This window comes from Electrophorus electricus, chromosome 21, assembly GCF_013358815.1.
Source record: "Electrophorus electricus isolate fEleEle1 chromosome 21, fEleEle1.pri, whole genome shotgun sequence".
Lineage (NCBI taxonomy): Eukaryota > Metazoa > Chordata > Actinopteri > Gymnotiformes > Gymnotidae > Electrophorus > Electrophorus electricus.
In genome coordinates this window covers 6,040,793-6,059,791 of record NC_049555.1, presented here as the reverse complement: position 1 = coordinate 6,059,791, position 18,999 = coordinate 6,040,793, and the positions used below count along the sequence as shown (strand labels likewise).

Sequence of the window (18,999 nt, the reverse complement as noted above, 5' to 3'; positions counted from 1 at the left end):
GATAACAAACATACAGATACAACAAAATATATTTTATATGTACATAGAATATAGTTTCATTATTTTCCTTAATAGGTTGCCAGTTTTGTGTGCTAATTACTTTAATGCATTCAGCAATTTATCCCAAACACACTCACAACGTATCTTGATTCCTTATCAAGTTCTCTTCAAAATATGGAATCTATGAAATGTGTAAGAATGTGTGGTGTAAGAAGTCTTGTGTGAGATATGTGCTGCATATTTGGTGTGTATGTTAAGTGCAGGAGCAGAGGAAGTACTGCTCTGTTGCTGTTTCTCCTGAGCTGCGCTGATGGCATGTGTGTTCCTCTCTGGGCTTCCAGGTTAAGGGCACTAGGCCTGTTCATTGTTACGTCTTCCTTTGGGACTTCTTATTTTATTCAAATAATCCACTAAACCTATCCTCTGTTCAATAACTTATGGCATCCTAATTTATTAATGGAAGAAATTTCCTTGCTCCAATTACTGATGTCTTCAATTTGGTAGGTTTTGTCTTTCATTCTGAGTGGTATTAAGAGGGTGCAGTGAATGATACCATGAAGGTGCCATTTTTCTTTGCTGGATCTGAGGGAGTCTGTGTGTGGGTGTAGGCAGTGTTGTGTGGTGATAGGAGTGTGGATGTGCCAAGGATACATTTGAAAGGAATTTCAAATCTTATTTAAACAAAGAAAGAGAGGAAATTCGCCTGGTTCTGCATGCCATATTTGCTGTATTATGATGTACTTTTAAGATATCTTCACAAAATTACAAATTAAATTTTTCTGAGATTTGTGTCACATAAAAAATGTTTGTGATAAATTATTGGACCTCTTACCTCCCTACTTTCTAGAAGAATGGATTTAATGATGTCATTGAATATTTTTTAACCAAAATTTAATGGGTTTGAATTTATTGACAGATCTTTTGACAATATAATTCTTCTTGCTTTTTCAGTGCATTCATAGTTTTGTTGAAGGTGTCAGATGCACTGATAAATAGATAATCATAGATATTTCTATTTGGCAGGGTGCTGAAATGTGGTCCAATTGAGGGTAAAGTTGAATTTTGCTTTAAAAAAAAGTCATAGTTTTATTAATGATGATGCCTACTGCCCATTTAGGATAGTACTGTTCTCGTAGGTTTGAATGTTGCTGTAGGTCTTGTGCTATAAGAATTCTTATTTCTTTTTTTATTTAATTCTAATCCCAAATGTATTGATAGTTCAAGGGTTGTGGCCAATTTTTTTATTTTAATATTGAAAGTGTGGGGGATAGATTGCAACACTACTGTCCAGTACCAAGCAATAGGTACACAGGGAATCTCCTCTCGTCCTGCCATTTTCAATGTAATATCTGTGTGTCAGTGTAAAGGTCAGTTCACCTGAGAGCATTAAAACAGCAGAAAAAAAATCTGTGTATTTGTGTGTGTGTGTGTGTGTGTGTGTGTGTGTGTGTGCGTGCGTGCGCGCGCGTGCGTGCGAGTCACCATGGCAGCAAAGTATGTCTCCGTCTGCAAATTTTTAAAATGGTATTTAAGAAATTGCTTCCTTTCTATAATACTCTTTTATATAAACACTCTGTTAATACGGGTTTCTGCTGGTTTATTCCTTTTTTATGCATTGGCTAATGTTTTTATTGCTGTTAAATATTAAAGTTGTTTTTCTCTTCTTTTTACATATAAATTTACTTTTGTACTACTTTCAGGAAATAATAGTGAGTACATCAGAAATGTTTGTGTGCAATCATTCTTAAAATGTATTTAAGGAACATATGTAGATCTTTAAAAAAATATAGACGAGACATCTCTCTCATTGCATTGCCCCGTTGTGGTGAATGAATTTAGCTTCAGCCAAAACCATCTACATCATTTTAATTTAAAGTCAGGCAGACCATTTAATAGCTGTTAATAATTCATTGGCTCTCACATTCAGTTTTCTAAATTAAAAGACGAAGGGATGAACTTCATATTCTGCTCACTGACAGTCCAGCGAATGAATGTCTGCAAACACTAGGGAATTGAGTGCCCAGTGTGACTTTCATTAGACAGTTACTTATGTACACAAATTGTCAAAGCCCACCCCAATCTATCTGACGTCTCTCTTACGAGCCAAACGAGGCAAAATACGCTGTAGTTTTTCTTACTCAGTAGCAGATGGCGACAAACACAAACTCTTTGCTGATTCTGAACATTTGTTTTAGGGTTCATCATAAAATGGGCATTATCGAAAATGTTGAATTTGAATTAGAATGTGAGTAATGTTAAACATTCTAAATCTATTCACACACACACACACACACACACACACACACACACACTATATATATATATATATATATATATATATATATAAGTATTTTCTCTTTATATGTTTCTGTTTATATATTATTCTTCTGTTTCTCTGGAAACTGTCTGTACCTGTACTACAATTTTCTACATATCTCTATATATATATCATTGCAACACTATGTGATAGGCCAGCTATGCGTTTCACATCAATTGTAGCCACGTTTATTACGTTGTTGCACATTGTTAGTAATATTGACACGGTCCCTAACTCCCTTGCTTGTGTATCGGTGGTTGCTATAAGGGACGTTAGTATGTCTAGATCTGCTCAAAGAGACAGAGTCTTTTCTCCAGAGCTTGTTTTCAAAGCGAATGGACCAAACAAATGTTACAGGACTAATTTGGCTAAAGAGAAAAGGTAAGCTACGATGATACCACCTTCTCCAAGCATTCGGCTAGTATTAAAACACTAACCCAAAGGCTCCGTGCTCTGCGGTTCACTGCGGGTGTGCTAGCTGACGTTATTGCTAGCTCGTAGGGGGCAAACAGAAAAGCTCCGCTGGCCGGACGCATTAGCTAGACAAGGCTGCCCGGTAATTACTACTAACACACGACAGTATGATTTGTACAATTCCTAACAGTCTGATAGATTTTCGGAGTGCTTATAAATCTAATTTCTTTTGTTCGTTCACTCGCTAGCTATCATTCCTTCTGCTAACATCAGACGGCGTCTCACTCGTTGTCGTTAGATGGAAGGCTCGTCTGCCGTTAACGGTTTTAATGACCGTTAACGATTTTGTTTACCACCATTTAAATCTGATAGTCAGATTGCCGAGTTCGCTGCCTAGCTAGCTAGCTCCGCCACTAATAGTTTCGCGTCAGTGATCAGATTAGCTGGGCTGATGTATAAGTTAGCGTCGTTAGTGCTGGAGGAAGTCTTGGGTGATGTCTTAAGTCGTCTTGTCTTCATCCTTGGGTAGGTTGGTTTAGCTCAGACTGGTTCTGGGTGTCGAGTAAGCAGGTTAGGGAGGTGAGGTAAACCCCACGGTCCGGTAGGTAACCAATATGTGAGGAGGCGAGGTAACATTTATATTTGTGTTCGTTAGGTGTAAGCTTTCTTTAAATAAAAAAAAGTAACGGGCGCTTTCGTTAACAATTAACATTTAAAGTTTGGGTATGCGTTTAGATAGCATGGACTGCGTTCCTGACATTCGTCAGCGGGGCGAGTTAAGTGATGAACACGCCTCTACTATACAGCCCTAGACAGCTAGCGCTCGTTCATGACATGGCTTTGTATATGGACTAACCTACGGAGAACTTTCAAGTGGTTAAATGCTGCTGCGTATTGAAGTTTAATAGAAATACGAATCTGATTCTGTGGAAGTTTCAGGGGTGTGATGGGTGAAACATAAAGTGCATTTGGAAAGTAGGATCGACTTCATTTACCTCACCAAAGTTTTACATAGCTAGTCCTGCCGGCTTAAAAATGCCTTTGTATCACAGTGTGGTGCAAGAATGTAAACAAGTTCTTCCAGTCAGGCTGAAAGTTTGCTTCTTACTAGCTACAAACCAGAGTGCCATGCGACTTAATGATTTTCAAAGCGATCTAAGGCGGATGTGTGGTACAGATTAGCAAGATAAATAAGTCTAGTATATACATAAGTCTGCCCAAACACCTGCACAATGCAGGATTCAACCAATAAAAGGTGCAGTGTTGATTTTACAGCTCCAAACCCTTAATCTTACCCTGTTGGTAGGATGTATGTGTCTTTTGTGATGTTGCATTGGTTGTGATCACGCAACCTTTTAAAAGCATGCATACTAAAGGTTTTCCTTGAGTGTCACAACAACTAAACTTTGTTACATTTGTGCAAGCCCACATTTATTTTATTGAAGGCCCAGTTATCATAACGTTTGCTTTTGCTCCGAGTTGATGCTCTCTAGTACTGAGGGGCTATGACAGCAGGGAAATGGCAGTGCTCCGTATGATCTCACTCTGGGGCCGAACTACACATGTTAGGAATCAGTGGCTGGAGTCACTCCAGAATTCCCTAGATGAGAGCTGCTGTATACAGTGCATCATTGGTTAATCATCATCACAGTATATTGGCTTTTGCAATACTATGATTGGAAGAGGCTGCTGTATACACATTAACCCTCTAACAAGTCACAGAGGGGGTTTTACTTATACACACACACACACACACACACACACACACACACACACACACACACACACACACACACACACAGTATACAACAGAAGTGAGTATACCCCTGGGCATTATCACTTAAATGTCAAATGAATCAAAACTGGATCACCTAACAGTAATTGCAGTACTCTTTGTTGGAAGAGTTGTGTTGCTCTACCATTCATTTTAAAATACCCCAAAGGTGTTCCATTAGATTCATGTCATGCTGCATACTTGGGCAGGTGATAGATTTTCTCTTCTTTAAAAACTCTTGTGATTTTGGCAGTGTGCTTTGTATTATCATGCTAGAATAATCCTGCCAAGTGTCTGAGTGGGAGTACTCTGGTCAGTCAGTATTTTGGTACATGCACAAGCATTCATGGTATCATCTTTAAGTGCCATCTCCACAGCACCGTTTGCACCCATGCAGCCCAATATCATCACACTGCCCCCTCTGTGCATCACTGTCAGGGCTGTGTGGTAGTCCTGGCCATGTATACACCAAGCACGCTGGGCCCCATCTGAGCCAAACACATTTGTCTTGGTCTTATCGGACCAAAGAATGTGTCTCAAATATTCATCAGGCTTCTTACCTTGTTCATTTTTCATGCAAAGTTTAATCTTGCACTTTTCTGCTGAAGAGCAAGCAAGGGATTTTTTTTCTTGGATGTCATCCATAGAAGTTGACTTCATGCAATGTACTTCACACTGTCTGAGCTGTCGCAGAAACCCTTATTTTCATTGATAGCCCCTGTGCCAAGTACTTGGCCCCGTGTTTCTCAGAGCTAGACTGTCCAGGGCATCATTTTACGAGGCCAGCCTCTACAGTTGCGTTTATTGGTACTATGGCTTGTTCTATACCTCTTGGTTACTGCTGCAACTGTGTTTCAATTGATTTTTAATTGCGGACATCATCTTGTGCCATTTTCTATCTTTGTGGTGTTTCACAATCAGATTCTTCCAACATGTGGCAGTTATTTTGCATGTGGAGCCATGATGCAGACATACATATTCACACAGCCCAAAGGTCCAAAATTCTGCTGTTCAATGGTCAGTTTGTAATCATTTTTATGTAATTAGGCTAATTGGAAAACTTGGGTGTACTCAATTTTTTGCAGTGAACAAGTCAGAAAGCCTCTGTATATCAATGATCATGGGTATATTCTCTTTTGTTGCACGAGTTTGTATGTTGGGGTCTGTATTTTCAATGTAGTCTTTCTAAAGTATTTGATTATGCATAAGACAATACTTGACAACCTTGAAATATTGTTTTTATTAACATCTGATGCAGTTTTTAAATCATTTAATGATTGTGTGTGTCACTCCTCCTTCATCTCACTGTCACATGCACTTTCTCTCTCTTTATCTATTTATTTATTTATTACTGCCCAGCCAAAAAAAGGGTCTCTCTCTAATATTTCGTTGGACTGCCTTTAGCTTTGATTACGGCACGCATTCGCTGCGGCATCGTTTCCACAAGCTTCTGAAATGTCAAAACATTTATTGCTGTGCACAGTTGCATTAATTTTACCCCGAGATGTATTGGTATGTATTGTATTGATGATGGGAGATTTGGACCACTGCACAAAATCTTCTCCAGCACATCCCAAAGATTCTCAATTGGGGTTCAGGTCTGGACTCTGTGGAGGCGAATCCATGTGTGAAAATGATGTCTCATGCTCCCTGAACCACTCTTTCACAATTTGAGCCTGATGAATCCTGGCATTGTCATCTTGGAATATGCCCGTAGCATCAGCAAAGAAAAAATCCATTGATGGAATAACCTGGTCGTTCAGTATATTCAGGTAGTAAGCTGACCACATTCTGTGGGCACATAACGTTGCTGAACCTAGACCTGACCAACTGCAGAAACCCCTAAGCATGTTCGGTGCATCACTTCAGCTGCCTCTCTTCTTACCCTGATGCGCCCATCACTCTGAAATGGTAAATCTGGACTCATCAGACCACATGACCTTCTTTCATTGCTCCAGAGTCCAATCTTTATGCTCCCTAGCAAATCAAAGCCGTTTTTGCCAGTTAGCCTCACTGACAAGTGGTTTTCTTAAGGCTACCCAGCGGTTTAGTCCCAATCCCTTGAGTTCCCTTCCCAATGTGCATGTGAAAATGCTCTTGCTTTCACTATTAAACATATCCCTGATTTCTACTGTTGTTTTTCTATGAATTGATTTCACCACACGTTTGTGATTGCTGATCATGATCATTCAAGATTTTTTTCTGACCACATATCTTCCATGAAGATGATGTTTCCCCACTGTCCTTCCACTTTTTAATAATGCGTTGGACAGTTCTTAACCTAATTTTAGTAGTTTCAGCAATCTCCTTAGGTGTTTTCTCTGCTTGATGCATGCCAATAATTTGACCCTGAAACAGATTAACATCTTTTCCACGACCACAGGATATCTTTTGACATGGTTGTTTAACAAATGAGAAGCTACTCACTGCATCAGTTAGGGTTAAATAACTTGTTGCCAGCTGAAACATAATCACACATGCAGTAATTATCCAATGGGAGGCTCTTAGCTATTTGCTAAGATAAATCCAGGTGGTGACCTTTTTTTTTTGGACAGGCAGTGTATATATAATATTACACACACAAATAAGAGCAACCACGGGATCCAACAAAACATCAATTAAACTAAATTAAACCTTTAATTGCTCTGTTAGGGGATCACCTTTATGTATTTGAAGCCATATTGCAGTATTTAGTCATTTAAACCCAGTGTTTGTATGTATCTTGCAGATTTAGGCCACGTTGACTGTGCTCTAAAGCTGCAGCTAATCCTGCGGTGGCAAGTGTGATTTCATCAGTGTCTCTTTCTGCGTCAGTTTGGGTTTCCTCTGAAGTCGTTGGGGTCTGAGCATGAGGTCACTTCCTACGCACAGGCAGTGAGCTGCAGCAGGCCGAACTGGGCCAGCTCCCTTCCTGCTTGGGAGAAAACATCTCTGTACAGTCTAGTGTTCATATAAATGTGTAGGCAAGGTGCTGCACTCCACTGGGCAGAATGGATGGATGGATTAATATATAGAAGAGCCCTGAAAGGGGTGTGCAGAACACACTCTTCCACAGTGATTACTGAGTGTCTGTGTCGTGGAGTTGAATGAGTGCAGGGATTCTGGTTAAAGCTTTTCTTATCACTGGGACTGTGGTTATGAGAAGCTCTCTTTAAGATGCACTTATGGTGAGGTATATGCAGAGTGTACCACTTTTCCACATTTAAAGCCTCATGTTGTTCACCCAGCACAAACTCTATCCAGACCATAAAATCACCACAAAGACAGAGACTAATGAGAAGGTGGGAGTTGAGAAGTCTGCCATTGAGACATCCCACAGCACCTGACCGACCAGAAAAAAAAACTTCAGTATTTGCGAAACAACGGATTCCAATGGCAAAAACGAGCACGATAAACAAAAACAATACCTGGCTGTTTGTGTTCTCGTTTTGACTCCCATTGCAGATTTGCTTACATCGCTTCACGCTGCCCTCACAAGAACATCTCCGCCCCCTTCCCACGTTGCTTACACGCCGCGCCATTGCCCCCCCCAAACTGTCTCAGCACCTTTCCATAGTGTGAGCTTTTGGAGCTTTCATTTGCAGTGCCCAGCGGGTTGCTCGTGGACGTGTGGCCTCTGCCCATGAGTCTCGTGCCTAAAATGGCCCTCAGCAGACCCCTTTGTCTCACTGGGCTTTGACCCAGTGCTTTGCTGCTGGGATTTGGATCCTATTTAATGTCAATATTTTAAAAGCTGTTTATTGGACTGGGCATTGAGCAAACTGGCCCAAGGGGCTGGAGTCGTTTCCAGCATTCAGAGCAGACTGGTCTCGCTTTGTTAAGCCTGGGCTCCAGTGAGCTCCGTTCGGCAAGACATCAGCTCCAACCGCTAATCAATTCCCTGCAAGAAAGCCAGACATTGATTGTGGAAATTAGTTAAGTGACCACACCTGTTTCTGTATATATGTGGTAACGCTCATTCATGGCAGATACAATTGATTCTGTACGTAAATGCATCTAATAGGCAGGATACTAGGAATTCGCAGTTGGTCAGCGTTGCACCATTTCCGCGTGTAAGTGTGTGTGGTCTGCTGTTCTGCTTCAGACTCTTCTGATTTAAATGGTTCGGTATTCCTGGCGATAGCCGCCCATGCTCTGATCAACCGCCCATGTCCCTGTCTTGAAGTGTGGAGGTAGCGGAGAGAGCTGGGTGTTGTCCTGCACAGCATTCTAGAATGACCTGGTCATGCAGGGTTTTTGGTGTGCAGTATCAGCAAGGTTCAGCCATTCCATCTCCTGGAGGCCGGTTCCGTACCCTAGCTCGTTCTTGGCAGGCCTCCCTGTACACGTCACCAGGAACCTACAGGATGTCCACACAACCAAAAATAACACTGTACTCTCCTACCTGAAGGCATTTCTCCCCCTGACCCTGTCACACCCTTCATGCCTCTAGTAGTACAACTTTTCTTGAACCTTGCAAATTTTGCTGAAAATGTTCAAAAAGGTCTATTATTATTATTGTTATCATTACTAATACTACTTGGGGATGTAATGATGCACTCTGCTCATGTTTTGATTCACGATACTGGATTCATAATTCAGTTTTTTTTCACGGTATTTGAAACTATTTTTATCTCTTGTGTGAACATTTTTCTTATGTAAATTTCTAACCAAAAAATAATATTTTAGTTCCCTGTAATTCAAATAAATTGGGAGTAGTTGTAAACAAAATGCACTGTAAACAAAATGTAGCTTCACTGTATATGAAAATCAATTGAAAGCATTTTTTATGAAGCATAAACAATGGAAAATACTGTGCAAATATTAAAAGAATGTTTTATTCCCCTGCAGTTAAAAGAAAATACAAAAGAAATTCAAGGAACATTTGGTTTATAACATGCTATTATATCAATGTGCTATTGTAATAGCTTTGCCATAGGTTTAGTGCAACCACTGGTGTTCAAACAATGCAACAGCATTTATTATTGGCGTAATAAACAGAATGCAATATCATCCATTACCACGATGCACACCGTCACATTTCTATATCGCGATGCATCACGTCACGATGCATTGTTACATCCCTGCTACTGTCATTATTTCTTATCAATAGTATTATGTATTATTACTGTGGTGGTGGTGGTAGTAGTAGGTCAGGTGATTGGCTGGGCCATTCTAGCAGCTTTATTTTCTTTCTCTGAAACCAGTTGAGAGTTTCCTTGGCTGTGTGTTTGGGATCATTGTCTTGCTGAAATGTCCACCCTTATTTCATCTTCATTGTCCTGGTAGATGGCAGCAGATTTTTTATCAAGAATGTCTCTGTACATTTGTCCTGTCATCCTTCCTTCAACTATATGAAGTGTGCAGGTGCTGTATGCTGAAAAACACCCCCACACCATGCTATTCCCACCTCCAAACTTCACTTTTGGTATGGTGTTTTTTGGGGTGATATGCAGTGCCTTTTGACCTCCAAACATGGTGTGTATTATGGCATCCAATGAGTTCAGTTTTGGTCTCATCTGACCAGACTATATTCTCCCAGTATTTCACAGGCTTGTCTAAATGTTGTTGAGCAACTTTTAAACGTGCTTCAACATGCTTTTTCTTCAGCACTGGAGTCTTGCGTGGTGAGCGTGCATATAGGCCATGGAGGTTGAGTGCATTACTTATTGTACCTGCTGATTCCTGGTCTTTCTGTAGCTCTCCACAGGTGGTCCTTGGCTCTTGGACAACTCTTCTGATAATTCACTTCTTTGTCTGAATTCTTGCAGGGAGCACCTGGTCATGGTCAGTTTATGGTGAAATGATGTTCTTTCCACTTCTGGATTATGGCCCCAACAGTACTCACTGGAACCTTCAGTAGTTTAGAAATCAGTATGTTTTGCAACAATAAGGTTGTGACGGTCTTGAGAGAGCTCATAGGTTTTACCCATCATGAGATGTATCTGAGATGTTTTACCCATCATGAGATGTTGTGGCACCTTGGTAATGAGGCACCTTTTTATAAGCCATCAGTTGAACCATCTGATATTAATTTGCACTAAGTAGTAGGATTGGTTTCTAATTACTGTTGGATTTCAGCTGGTGTTATGACTTTCCATGGCTTTTTGCACCTCTTTCTTCATGTGTTCAATACTTTTTCCCTGTGTCATTTCTCATTATTACACATAATTTATGGACATCTATGGTTTGATTTCTTTGCATGTGTGGATTGGATGGGTTGTTACCGACATCTGGTGAGAATTTCATGTCAATAGCACCTTTTAGAAATATGTTTACTTAGAAAACTGATGACGTGTTCAATACTTATTTCACCTGCTGTATGTAGCTGTAGTAGTATGTTGTTGTTAATGTTAATTTATTATTATTTTTTTTTATTTATTTATTATTATTATTATTATTATTAGACCTGTTTCTGTTATTGTTGCTAAATACCCACATCAAAAGGAGGCAAGAAGTCAGCCTACATCTGTTCTGTCCATTCAGTTAGTGCGCTGTATTCTACTGGGTCTCCTCTAGATGACATTTCTTTCTCGAGCTACAAAGCACTCTAAAATTAAGTGCTCATGTGTGTTTTTAAATTCAGAAGTTAAGCTACCTGGTTGAACGTTCCCATTCATGGCTCCAGTTGTAAGGAAAGCATGAATTTCTGAGCATGGACACTAAGGATGTGCTGCTCACTGCAAATCCAGCATCTCGGAATAATCGGCTAATTTGCAGGCTGTTTCAGAATCTGATAACGCTGAAGAGGGCAAATTAAACAGCATTGTTTTCCAATGTTCACTTCCCCCTGCCAGCAAGGGAGGCTAATTGCTTCAAGACTTCATAAGAGTTAAAGTATTTACTGAACTACAGACCAATAAAAATATGCTGTCGCATGGCAGATACACTGGGGGGGGGAACAGAAGAAGGAAATAAATTGATGAATATGTAAATACAAATGTACAGAGAATTCATTCTTATTGTGCATTCAGCTCTGCGGCAGAAAAAAAAAAGCCATGGCAGTCTCACTACACCACTGACAACTTGTAGGGTTGGTGTTTTTACAAGACAAGGTAATACTGAAAGCTTCACTTTGTTATGAACGAGCTATTAGCAAGTTAGGCAGACAAGCCATGAGATTGTCACTGACGCATACCAACCCCACGTCGCCTGCAGAAGACTCATGCTGACACGCTAATCCACCACGGCTTTAATGACCATTCACATTGGCAACTGGATACTTAACATTTTTTTACTGGGAATTTTACTGTGATGTTTTTTGCTTGCTTCAGAGATACTCACTCACCTGATCACTTATCATACACTCAGCAGTTTCACTAAATATATATTTATAAATACGCTCATGTTTCTTGAATTCCTGCTCAGACACCCTGTCCCTGCCTGGGTGTCATAAGACTCTGACCTGATTGTATGTGCATTAAGAGCAATTCCACAGAGACAACAGAAGCATTTCTGAGTTGTTCTGAACAACCCTGTGCGTGTAAATGAAGCCTGACTCGCTGTTCTGAGGTGGAGAAGATGAATGTGGTTGTGAGAGGAGCATGGTGTCATCGAGCCATTTTGAGAGAGAGAACCACAGAAACGATGGGGAAGATGTACCAGAAGTGGTGGCTTTGTCTGCTGTGGCTCTTCACATGGTGGCTTTGTCCATTTATCAGAACTAATGAGGGCTCTTTAGTCCCTGGGCTCTGAGTGAAAGCTGCTTTCTGTCTGCAGCCTTCCAGTAATCCGTTAAAGCACTTCAGCTGACTGAGCCGTGATTCTGGCTGCACATGCGGTGCTGTTTGAACCCGAGTGCCTGTGCTGCAGAACTGTTCCACCCACGCTCTTCAATGCCACGTTACCTTTAATCTGACATTTCCTGTCAGGTGAGCTCTGAGGGTGAGCTTCGTTAGACGGTGGTCGTGCTTAAACACTGGAAGAGAAAACCATTCCAACTGAGATATGAAGCAAGATCTGAGAGAAAGCTAGTCTGAGAGAGGCTGTACATCAGAACTTTCCTGTAAATTGTGAATGTATTGTAGAAAGATTGTGACTTGTCTGCCTGAGGGGGGTGCATGGACAGCAAGCAAGGCACTTTCTACAGACTGTGCCCTGTCACTGCTGTGCTGAATGTGCTGTGAAGAGCTGTGAGGTAACCACACTTTCTTTATGCTCCTACAGTAACCGGCTTTACAACAGAGGAGTGGCGTTGTCCATAACCGTCTGTCATCTGGCCTCTTGCACACAGCAGGTGCAGTGTCACCACCACACTGCTGAGGACAGAGCTAAACAGGTGGGTTGACATGTTTGGGGACAGGGTTCATGATGTCGGGGTGCATTGTTTTGTTGACTTGCAGCATTTGAGCTGTGTGTGTGTGTGTGTGTGTCTACGTCCTGCGCAACAGTACACACACACATAACCTGTAGTGTTTACAGGCTATACGGTGCATCCTGTCTTATAAGGGCTCATTTTCTCGCTCTTTCTATGTCTCTTTTTTTTTTTTTCTCTCTACCTCCTTTTTGCTTTTCTCTGTCTCTCTCGACACCCCCACCCTGTCAGCCTCTTGTTTCTCAGGGCTCTGTGAAAAGCCTCTTTGCAATGTAGAATGTTGCATTGGATCTATGCTTTGCTCATTATGGAGGAAATAAAGCAAAAGTCATGGTTTGAAAATATAACATTTTTGTTATTTGCTACTGATTTCTGCCATTTTCCATTTTTAATGAGCATTATGATGGTAATATTTTCAATCACAGTTCTTTGTTTCTTTGCCACAATAGAACTAATATTTGACTATTTATCCTAAATGTAATTACACTTAAACTACCATTAATCGTTCATACTGTTCATGTACATTTTTCAGGTGACCTGATGATGCTTTTTTCCTCCACTGTAGCAAACAGCTGCGTAACCAGTCTGTAAAGGGAGATTTAGGCCAGGCATCTGAGACAAGTGACGTACAAATAAGTGTCTCCACATAATTGTCTCACTTACATTCTTGTTTGAGACGGTGTAAACAGTGAGATGCAATTATGTGGAACTCTAACAACATGGGTGTTTCTACGTTCGTGTTATTAGAAACACTCCGAATGTAGAGGAAGACTGGGACTGGTGGGTGAAATAAACCAATGCTAACAAACAAGCCCAGCAATGCTTTGCCATATGGGTGGAATTATTCCCTCTGTACTCATCACTACAGTGTCTGAGGCTGGGGGGCTTAAGAGCAGGGCTGTGTGTGGAAGGGAGGAAGTGTGGATGGGGTTTTTTGTGTGTCACTGAGAGGTTTTTTGTTTATTTTCTTGGTGGATGGGTGGGAGTGGTGGTGTGGGGAGGTGTATTGAAGTTGCAGGAACAGTGCATCTTGCCCAAGTCCTAATAAAACAGGCAAACAGGTCCCAGAACAGTGTGAAAGGACAGCACCATAGACCAAACAGGTCCCAGAACAATGGACAAAAAGTGTAGTGCCATAGACCAAACAACAGCAGCAAAACATGCCTAGATTTTCCTTGTAGCCTGTTGCAATGTGGGATTGTTTTACTTTCTGAATTTTGAGAAGCATTGTGTGTGTGCGTGTGTGTGTGCGTGTGTGTGCGTGTGTGTGCGTGTGTGTGCGTGTGTGTGTGTGTGTGTGTCAGAATGGAACCTGAGATCTATTGTAAAGGTGAAACCCAGCATCCATAAATACACAAATCAATAAATTGGTTCAAGTTAAAAAAAAACCAAAAAAAAAACCAGGATACTGTTCCAGCATCTGTAAAACCAGTCTTACATGTCTTTGCATTGTGTGTGTGTGTGTGTGTGTGTGTGTGTGTGTGTGTGTAATATAAAATGTATGTGTGTGTATATATAAATAGATCGATCAATCAGAGGTCAATATATTTTAAAACCTGTGGAGGTACTACTTTCTCGTTTTATTGAATTAATTATTTATTCATTTTCAAGCCACAGAAAATTCAACCCAAGATCACCATTTGTTTTGGAGTGCAAAAATGTACATTTTCATAATCCATTTGTTTAGGTTTCCCTGTGTTGGAAATCAGGTTTACCTGTCTCTGTAAGACACACAGGAATCAAGGGGTTTTACTAGCAAATTAGTTTGAAAAAACCCTTAATATCTTCTCACCCCCTTTTTCCAGGCTTTTGCCTGATGGTACTCTTCCCACTGACCTGTCTACTCACACCCGAAGACGTGTATTCGATAGAGACTACAAGCCCTTCTCAAAGTCACTCTGCCCAAGGACATCTGCCACATGCTGTAAATGTAAAGTGATATAACCAGTTTGGACCAATCCCATAAGTGCTTGAGCTCAGCTCTCTAATGCCTCGCACTGTGTTTAAGATCATTAATCTTACATCTCATCTTAAACGTAATATCACCCAGCTCCATGGTTTAAGGTAACAATCTTCATCTGGAGCCTGGACAGCATGTACACACTTGGACTGCATTACTTTTTAAACCTCTGAAATCTCCATTTTTTTGGCCAGTTTATGCTGGTTAAAACTGGTTAATACCTTAATGTGTGAAATGACTGTACAGTCCATCTCAGGAGCCACTGCGGATGCCTAAGAAGGTTACGCTACCAGTACGTAAGAGTCTGAACATGCTAGGTTCGGAGTTAGGCTTTGAACATGCTAGGGTTAGGGTTAGAGTCTGAACACGCTTGGGTTAGAATGAACATGGTCCAACCTACATCAGCTTCCAAATATGGGAAGTGTACCAACGACTTCTGATTTTCTACCTCTGACGCTGGGCTCTGTGCTGGCACTGAACCAGCAGCTGCACTCTTCCACGCCAGCAGAGCATCATGCCTCCTCAGCTGTAAACCAGGATTCCCCTCACAGACAATAGAGGGTAATTTCCAGAGCTCTAGGTGAGGCATACATATTTCAGGAGCATGTCAGTCTGACTTGTTTGCGACCTTCAGAGACTTTACGCATTTCTAAGCAAAGCTGTCCATTGTCCTCTGCCCAAGTGAGTAACCACAGTGATGTGGTGCGGTGTGAGGTTGTACCCTCCTCCCCTCACGTTCAACATATGTGGCCTCCTCACCTCACCTTGGGTCCACATGGGTCTCTGAACTCGGGAAAGGACTGAGAACCAGATGATGCAAGGATTATTTTAAGCGTTATGAGCACAACAGCAACATACAACTGTGCTGTTTTGCTGTTTGCAACCTAAACAATGAGTTAGTTCAGGGAAGATGGTGTGGTCCCATTTCACTCTGAGCGTGTGTGGTGCTAAGAATTGCTAGGAGAGGGGGTGTGGTCCTGAGTGTAGGAGAGGGGTGTGGTTCTGATTCACACTGAGAGGGAGTGTAGTCCTGAGAGAGGCTAGAGAAGGAGGTGTGGTTTAGAGTCAGCATTGGAGGTTTTCCTGGAACTTCTGAATTTTCTGATCCAAATAGGGCTGACTCTGCTTTTTCCTGTCCCACAACCTTTGATTAATCTCCTGGTGATGGTCAGTAGCTTCTGAGAACATCAGTCATTTCCTCAGCTCTGAAGGGGGGAGCTCACTCACTGTTCACACACCTCTGTTTGAGAAATCTCTGCTTCGGTTGGCAGTGGCATTATCTGGATGGCTGTATTGGCATTGATTGTGTGTGGGTGTGTGGTCATCAGTCTGCACTCTGCCAACAGGTGCTCTTCACTGGTGGCTAAATAAAGTGGCAGAGAGACCTGTAGAGCTTTTGAAAGCCTTCTAAAGCTTCAACTCTTCTACTAAGGATGGCAGTGTACCAGTCATGTGTGGGGATGACCCTGGGCACTGTGATGTTCTCTTCATTTCTCTGTTTAGGATGAGACAATGGGTCATATACTTGTTGTTATATATCTTTTAAAATTTTATATGGTTCATAGACACCTATGGTTCACCCATGCCAATACTTTTCAATATTTTATTGACCTTTGAGCTTAAACCTGTGTTTTTTAGCATGGCTGACCCAGGGACTTGTTGCTGACAGAAGAGGGTTTGGGATATGAAAGCCTGTAGGCATGGTTAGTTGCTAAAAGAGCAATTTTTGGAATATTCAATCCTGTAGGCATGATTAGTTGTTGAAAGAGCAGTGTTGAACACTTCTGCACTGCTTGCAGTCTGGAAGGACAACCTTGTTTGTGGCTCTGCTGTTTGGATAGTCAGCTTGTTTGGGTAGCCAGCTTGTTCACAGGCTCTCCAGTTGTCGGATGTTCGATGGTTTCTTTTCCCTGATGTATTTTTTACTTCATTATATCAATTCTCCTGAGTAAACATCCAATAGCAGCTCAGCGCTGGCCCTGAGTGCCACAGTTTCCTGCGTTTCCTGGTGTTTGATGTCGGAGAACCCTAAAATGTCTATCCCTCCTCCTCAACCAGACACTTCCTGCCTGTCTGTTTCACATCCTGTTCTGTTCCGATGGCCAGCTTGTCAGTGGGCTGGTAGGAGGGCAGTGGCTTATGCTGGCCTGACAATGACATGCCCCATAAGGGCAGATGTTCAGCTTAACACTTTAAGCATAAAGAGGAGTGGCAGGGTCTGGCTGGGATTGACTGACTGGTTTGCTTTTTTCAAACACTTGGGCAAAAGGGTTGACGATGTGTGTGTGTGTGTGTGTGTGTGGTGTGTGTGTGTGTGTGTGTGTGTGTGTGTGTGTGTGTGTGTGTGTGTGTGTGTGTGTGTGTGTGTGTGTGTGTGTGTGTGTGTGTGTGTGTGTGTTAGAAACATCTTGGAGGTGGACAGATACTTTAGCCAACCTCCAGCTCTCTGAGCAGTGACAAATATTGGGGTAGAGGGGTCCGTGTGTGTGTATGACTACACATGAGCACCAGGCTGGAACTAGACAACTATAAAGGCACCTGTAAGACCGTTGGCTGCAAGGTTGGTTGTGTTCTAAAGGCTTTAGTAAGGGTGTGTTCAGCCACTGTCTGAGTAGCAAGCTTTATTGTTCAGAGTGGGTTGTTTGGTTTTTTTTTTGTTTTGTTTTTTTAAAGGAAGGATGGAGAGTGGAATTGATGATTAACCATCATGCTGTTGGTTACCAGCCGGATGAAACCATCACGTTCGGTGTACACTGGCAAACAGCCGGAAAACGGGTGGCTGGTGTGCGTGCGTGTGTGTGTGCGTGCGTGCGTGTGTGGTTTGCTGGTATAGGACTTCTCTGTTTGAGAAGCTCAAAAGCTTCCCCAGTCTGCATGTATGTGCAGAGCTACTCTGTTTACAAGGAAAGGCATGTGAGGGTTGGATGACTACACTATGTGCTTGTACTTTATGTGCATGTTAATGCATGCATGCATGTATGAGTGTGTCTAATTGCATTTTAAAAATTAGTCTCTCTCTCTTTGTAGAACATCCACAACATTATGGAACATCCACACTAGGAGTCTTTGCCTGACCAACCAGAGGGATGCGTCATGTACAGGAAGAACCGTATTAGGTGGCGACGACTCACAGCCCAAACTCCTCCAACTCCACAGTCTCAACCTGACATTCGAACCCCTCCTGAACTGTCTACCCCCACACCACCCACCCACACACTATGGCTTTATGGAAGCTGTCATCCCAGAAGCTGGGCTTCTTCCTGGTGAGCTTTGGCTTCATATGGGGCATGATGCTGCTCCATTTCACCATCCAGCAGAGGGTGACCCACGAGAGCAGTGCTCAGTTGCGCGTGCAGATCCTGGACCTCAGCAAGCGCTACATCAAAGCCCTGGCCGAGGAACACCAGGGTGTGATGGACGGCCCCTACGTGGGCACCATGACGGCCTACGGTGAGACCCCCACTTGGCTCCTATGTGACTTTTCACCCTCGAAATGTTGTTTATATAATTGTTATTACTGCATTTGGTGAATCTCTTGCCATGTGTAATGCATCTGGTAGATACAGTAATCCAGTGTAGGGAGGTTTTGTGGCTGACACATGACCCAGTTTTGTTTGGACTTTGCACTTATACAATATGAAACTGAGAGGTTGAAGTTAAAGGGCTGAAGTTCAGCATTAATCCAGGGGCATTTGCGTCTGTACTGCGTTAGGGTCAGGGTAATGTGACCCTAACCCTGCACTGGGTGAACCTGCAGTTGGAGATTTTTTTTTTATAAAACATTCCAAATGCCAGAATGTCTGTTGCCAGTGGTGAAGAGAATCGGAAGGTAACAGTTTATATCCTATTGAAGTGCATATTTAATGTTTACAAAAGCAAAACCTCTCTAAATACATTTTGCCGATGTCTTTCATAATTAAGTTAAGGCAAATCCTACTATACACTACTAAGATCTGGATTTTAGTTTGTCTGGTTATGTTTACTCTTATTAAATGTTAAATTAACATAATGTATGCTGCAGTACCTTGCATAAGTATTCACTCCTCTTGGACTTGTTTACCTTTTCATATTTTACAGTTTGGAATTAAAAAACTTAACTGGGTTGTACTATTTGACAGGCACATCCATTTCTCACAAATTTGAATGTTTCTGAGACGAGGTTAACTAAATGAAAGTCGGTTCATTACATCCAGATCTTTTGGCATGTTTGTGTCTAAGCCTTTATCTGCACTCATCAATGG

At 41.8% G+C, this 18,999-nt stretch overlaps 1 protein-coding gene across 3 annotated transcripts in view; it reads left to right on the top strand.

Moving 5' to 3' along the window:
- Positions 1–2,578: 2,578 nt before the first annotated feature.
- The window catches only part of mgat5 (alpha-1,6-mannosylglycoprotein 6-beta-N-acetylglucosaminyltransferase), a 58,360-nt gene continuing 41,939 nt past the window's right edge, over positions 2,579–18,999 (top strand). For 2 of the 3 annotated variants that reach the window (XM_027016638.2, XM_027016636.2), the window contains exons 1-3: positions 2,579–2,698; positions 12,651–12,762; positions 17,786–18,208. In XM_027016638.2, coding sequence (XP_026872439.1) covers positions 17,977–18,208 — 232 coding nt within the window. In that variant the 5' untranslated portion in view covers positions 2,579–2,698; positions 12,651–12,762; positions 17,786–17,976. The remainder of the gene's footprint in view (positions 2,699–12,650; positions 12,763–17,785; positions 18,209–18,999) is intronic. The other variant, XM_027016637.2, reaches the window with a different exon arrangement.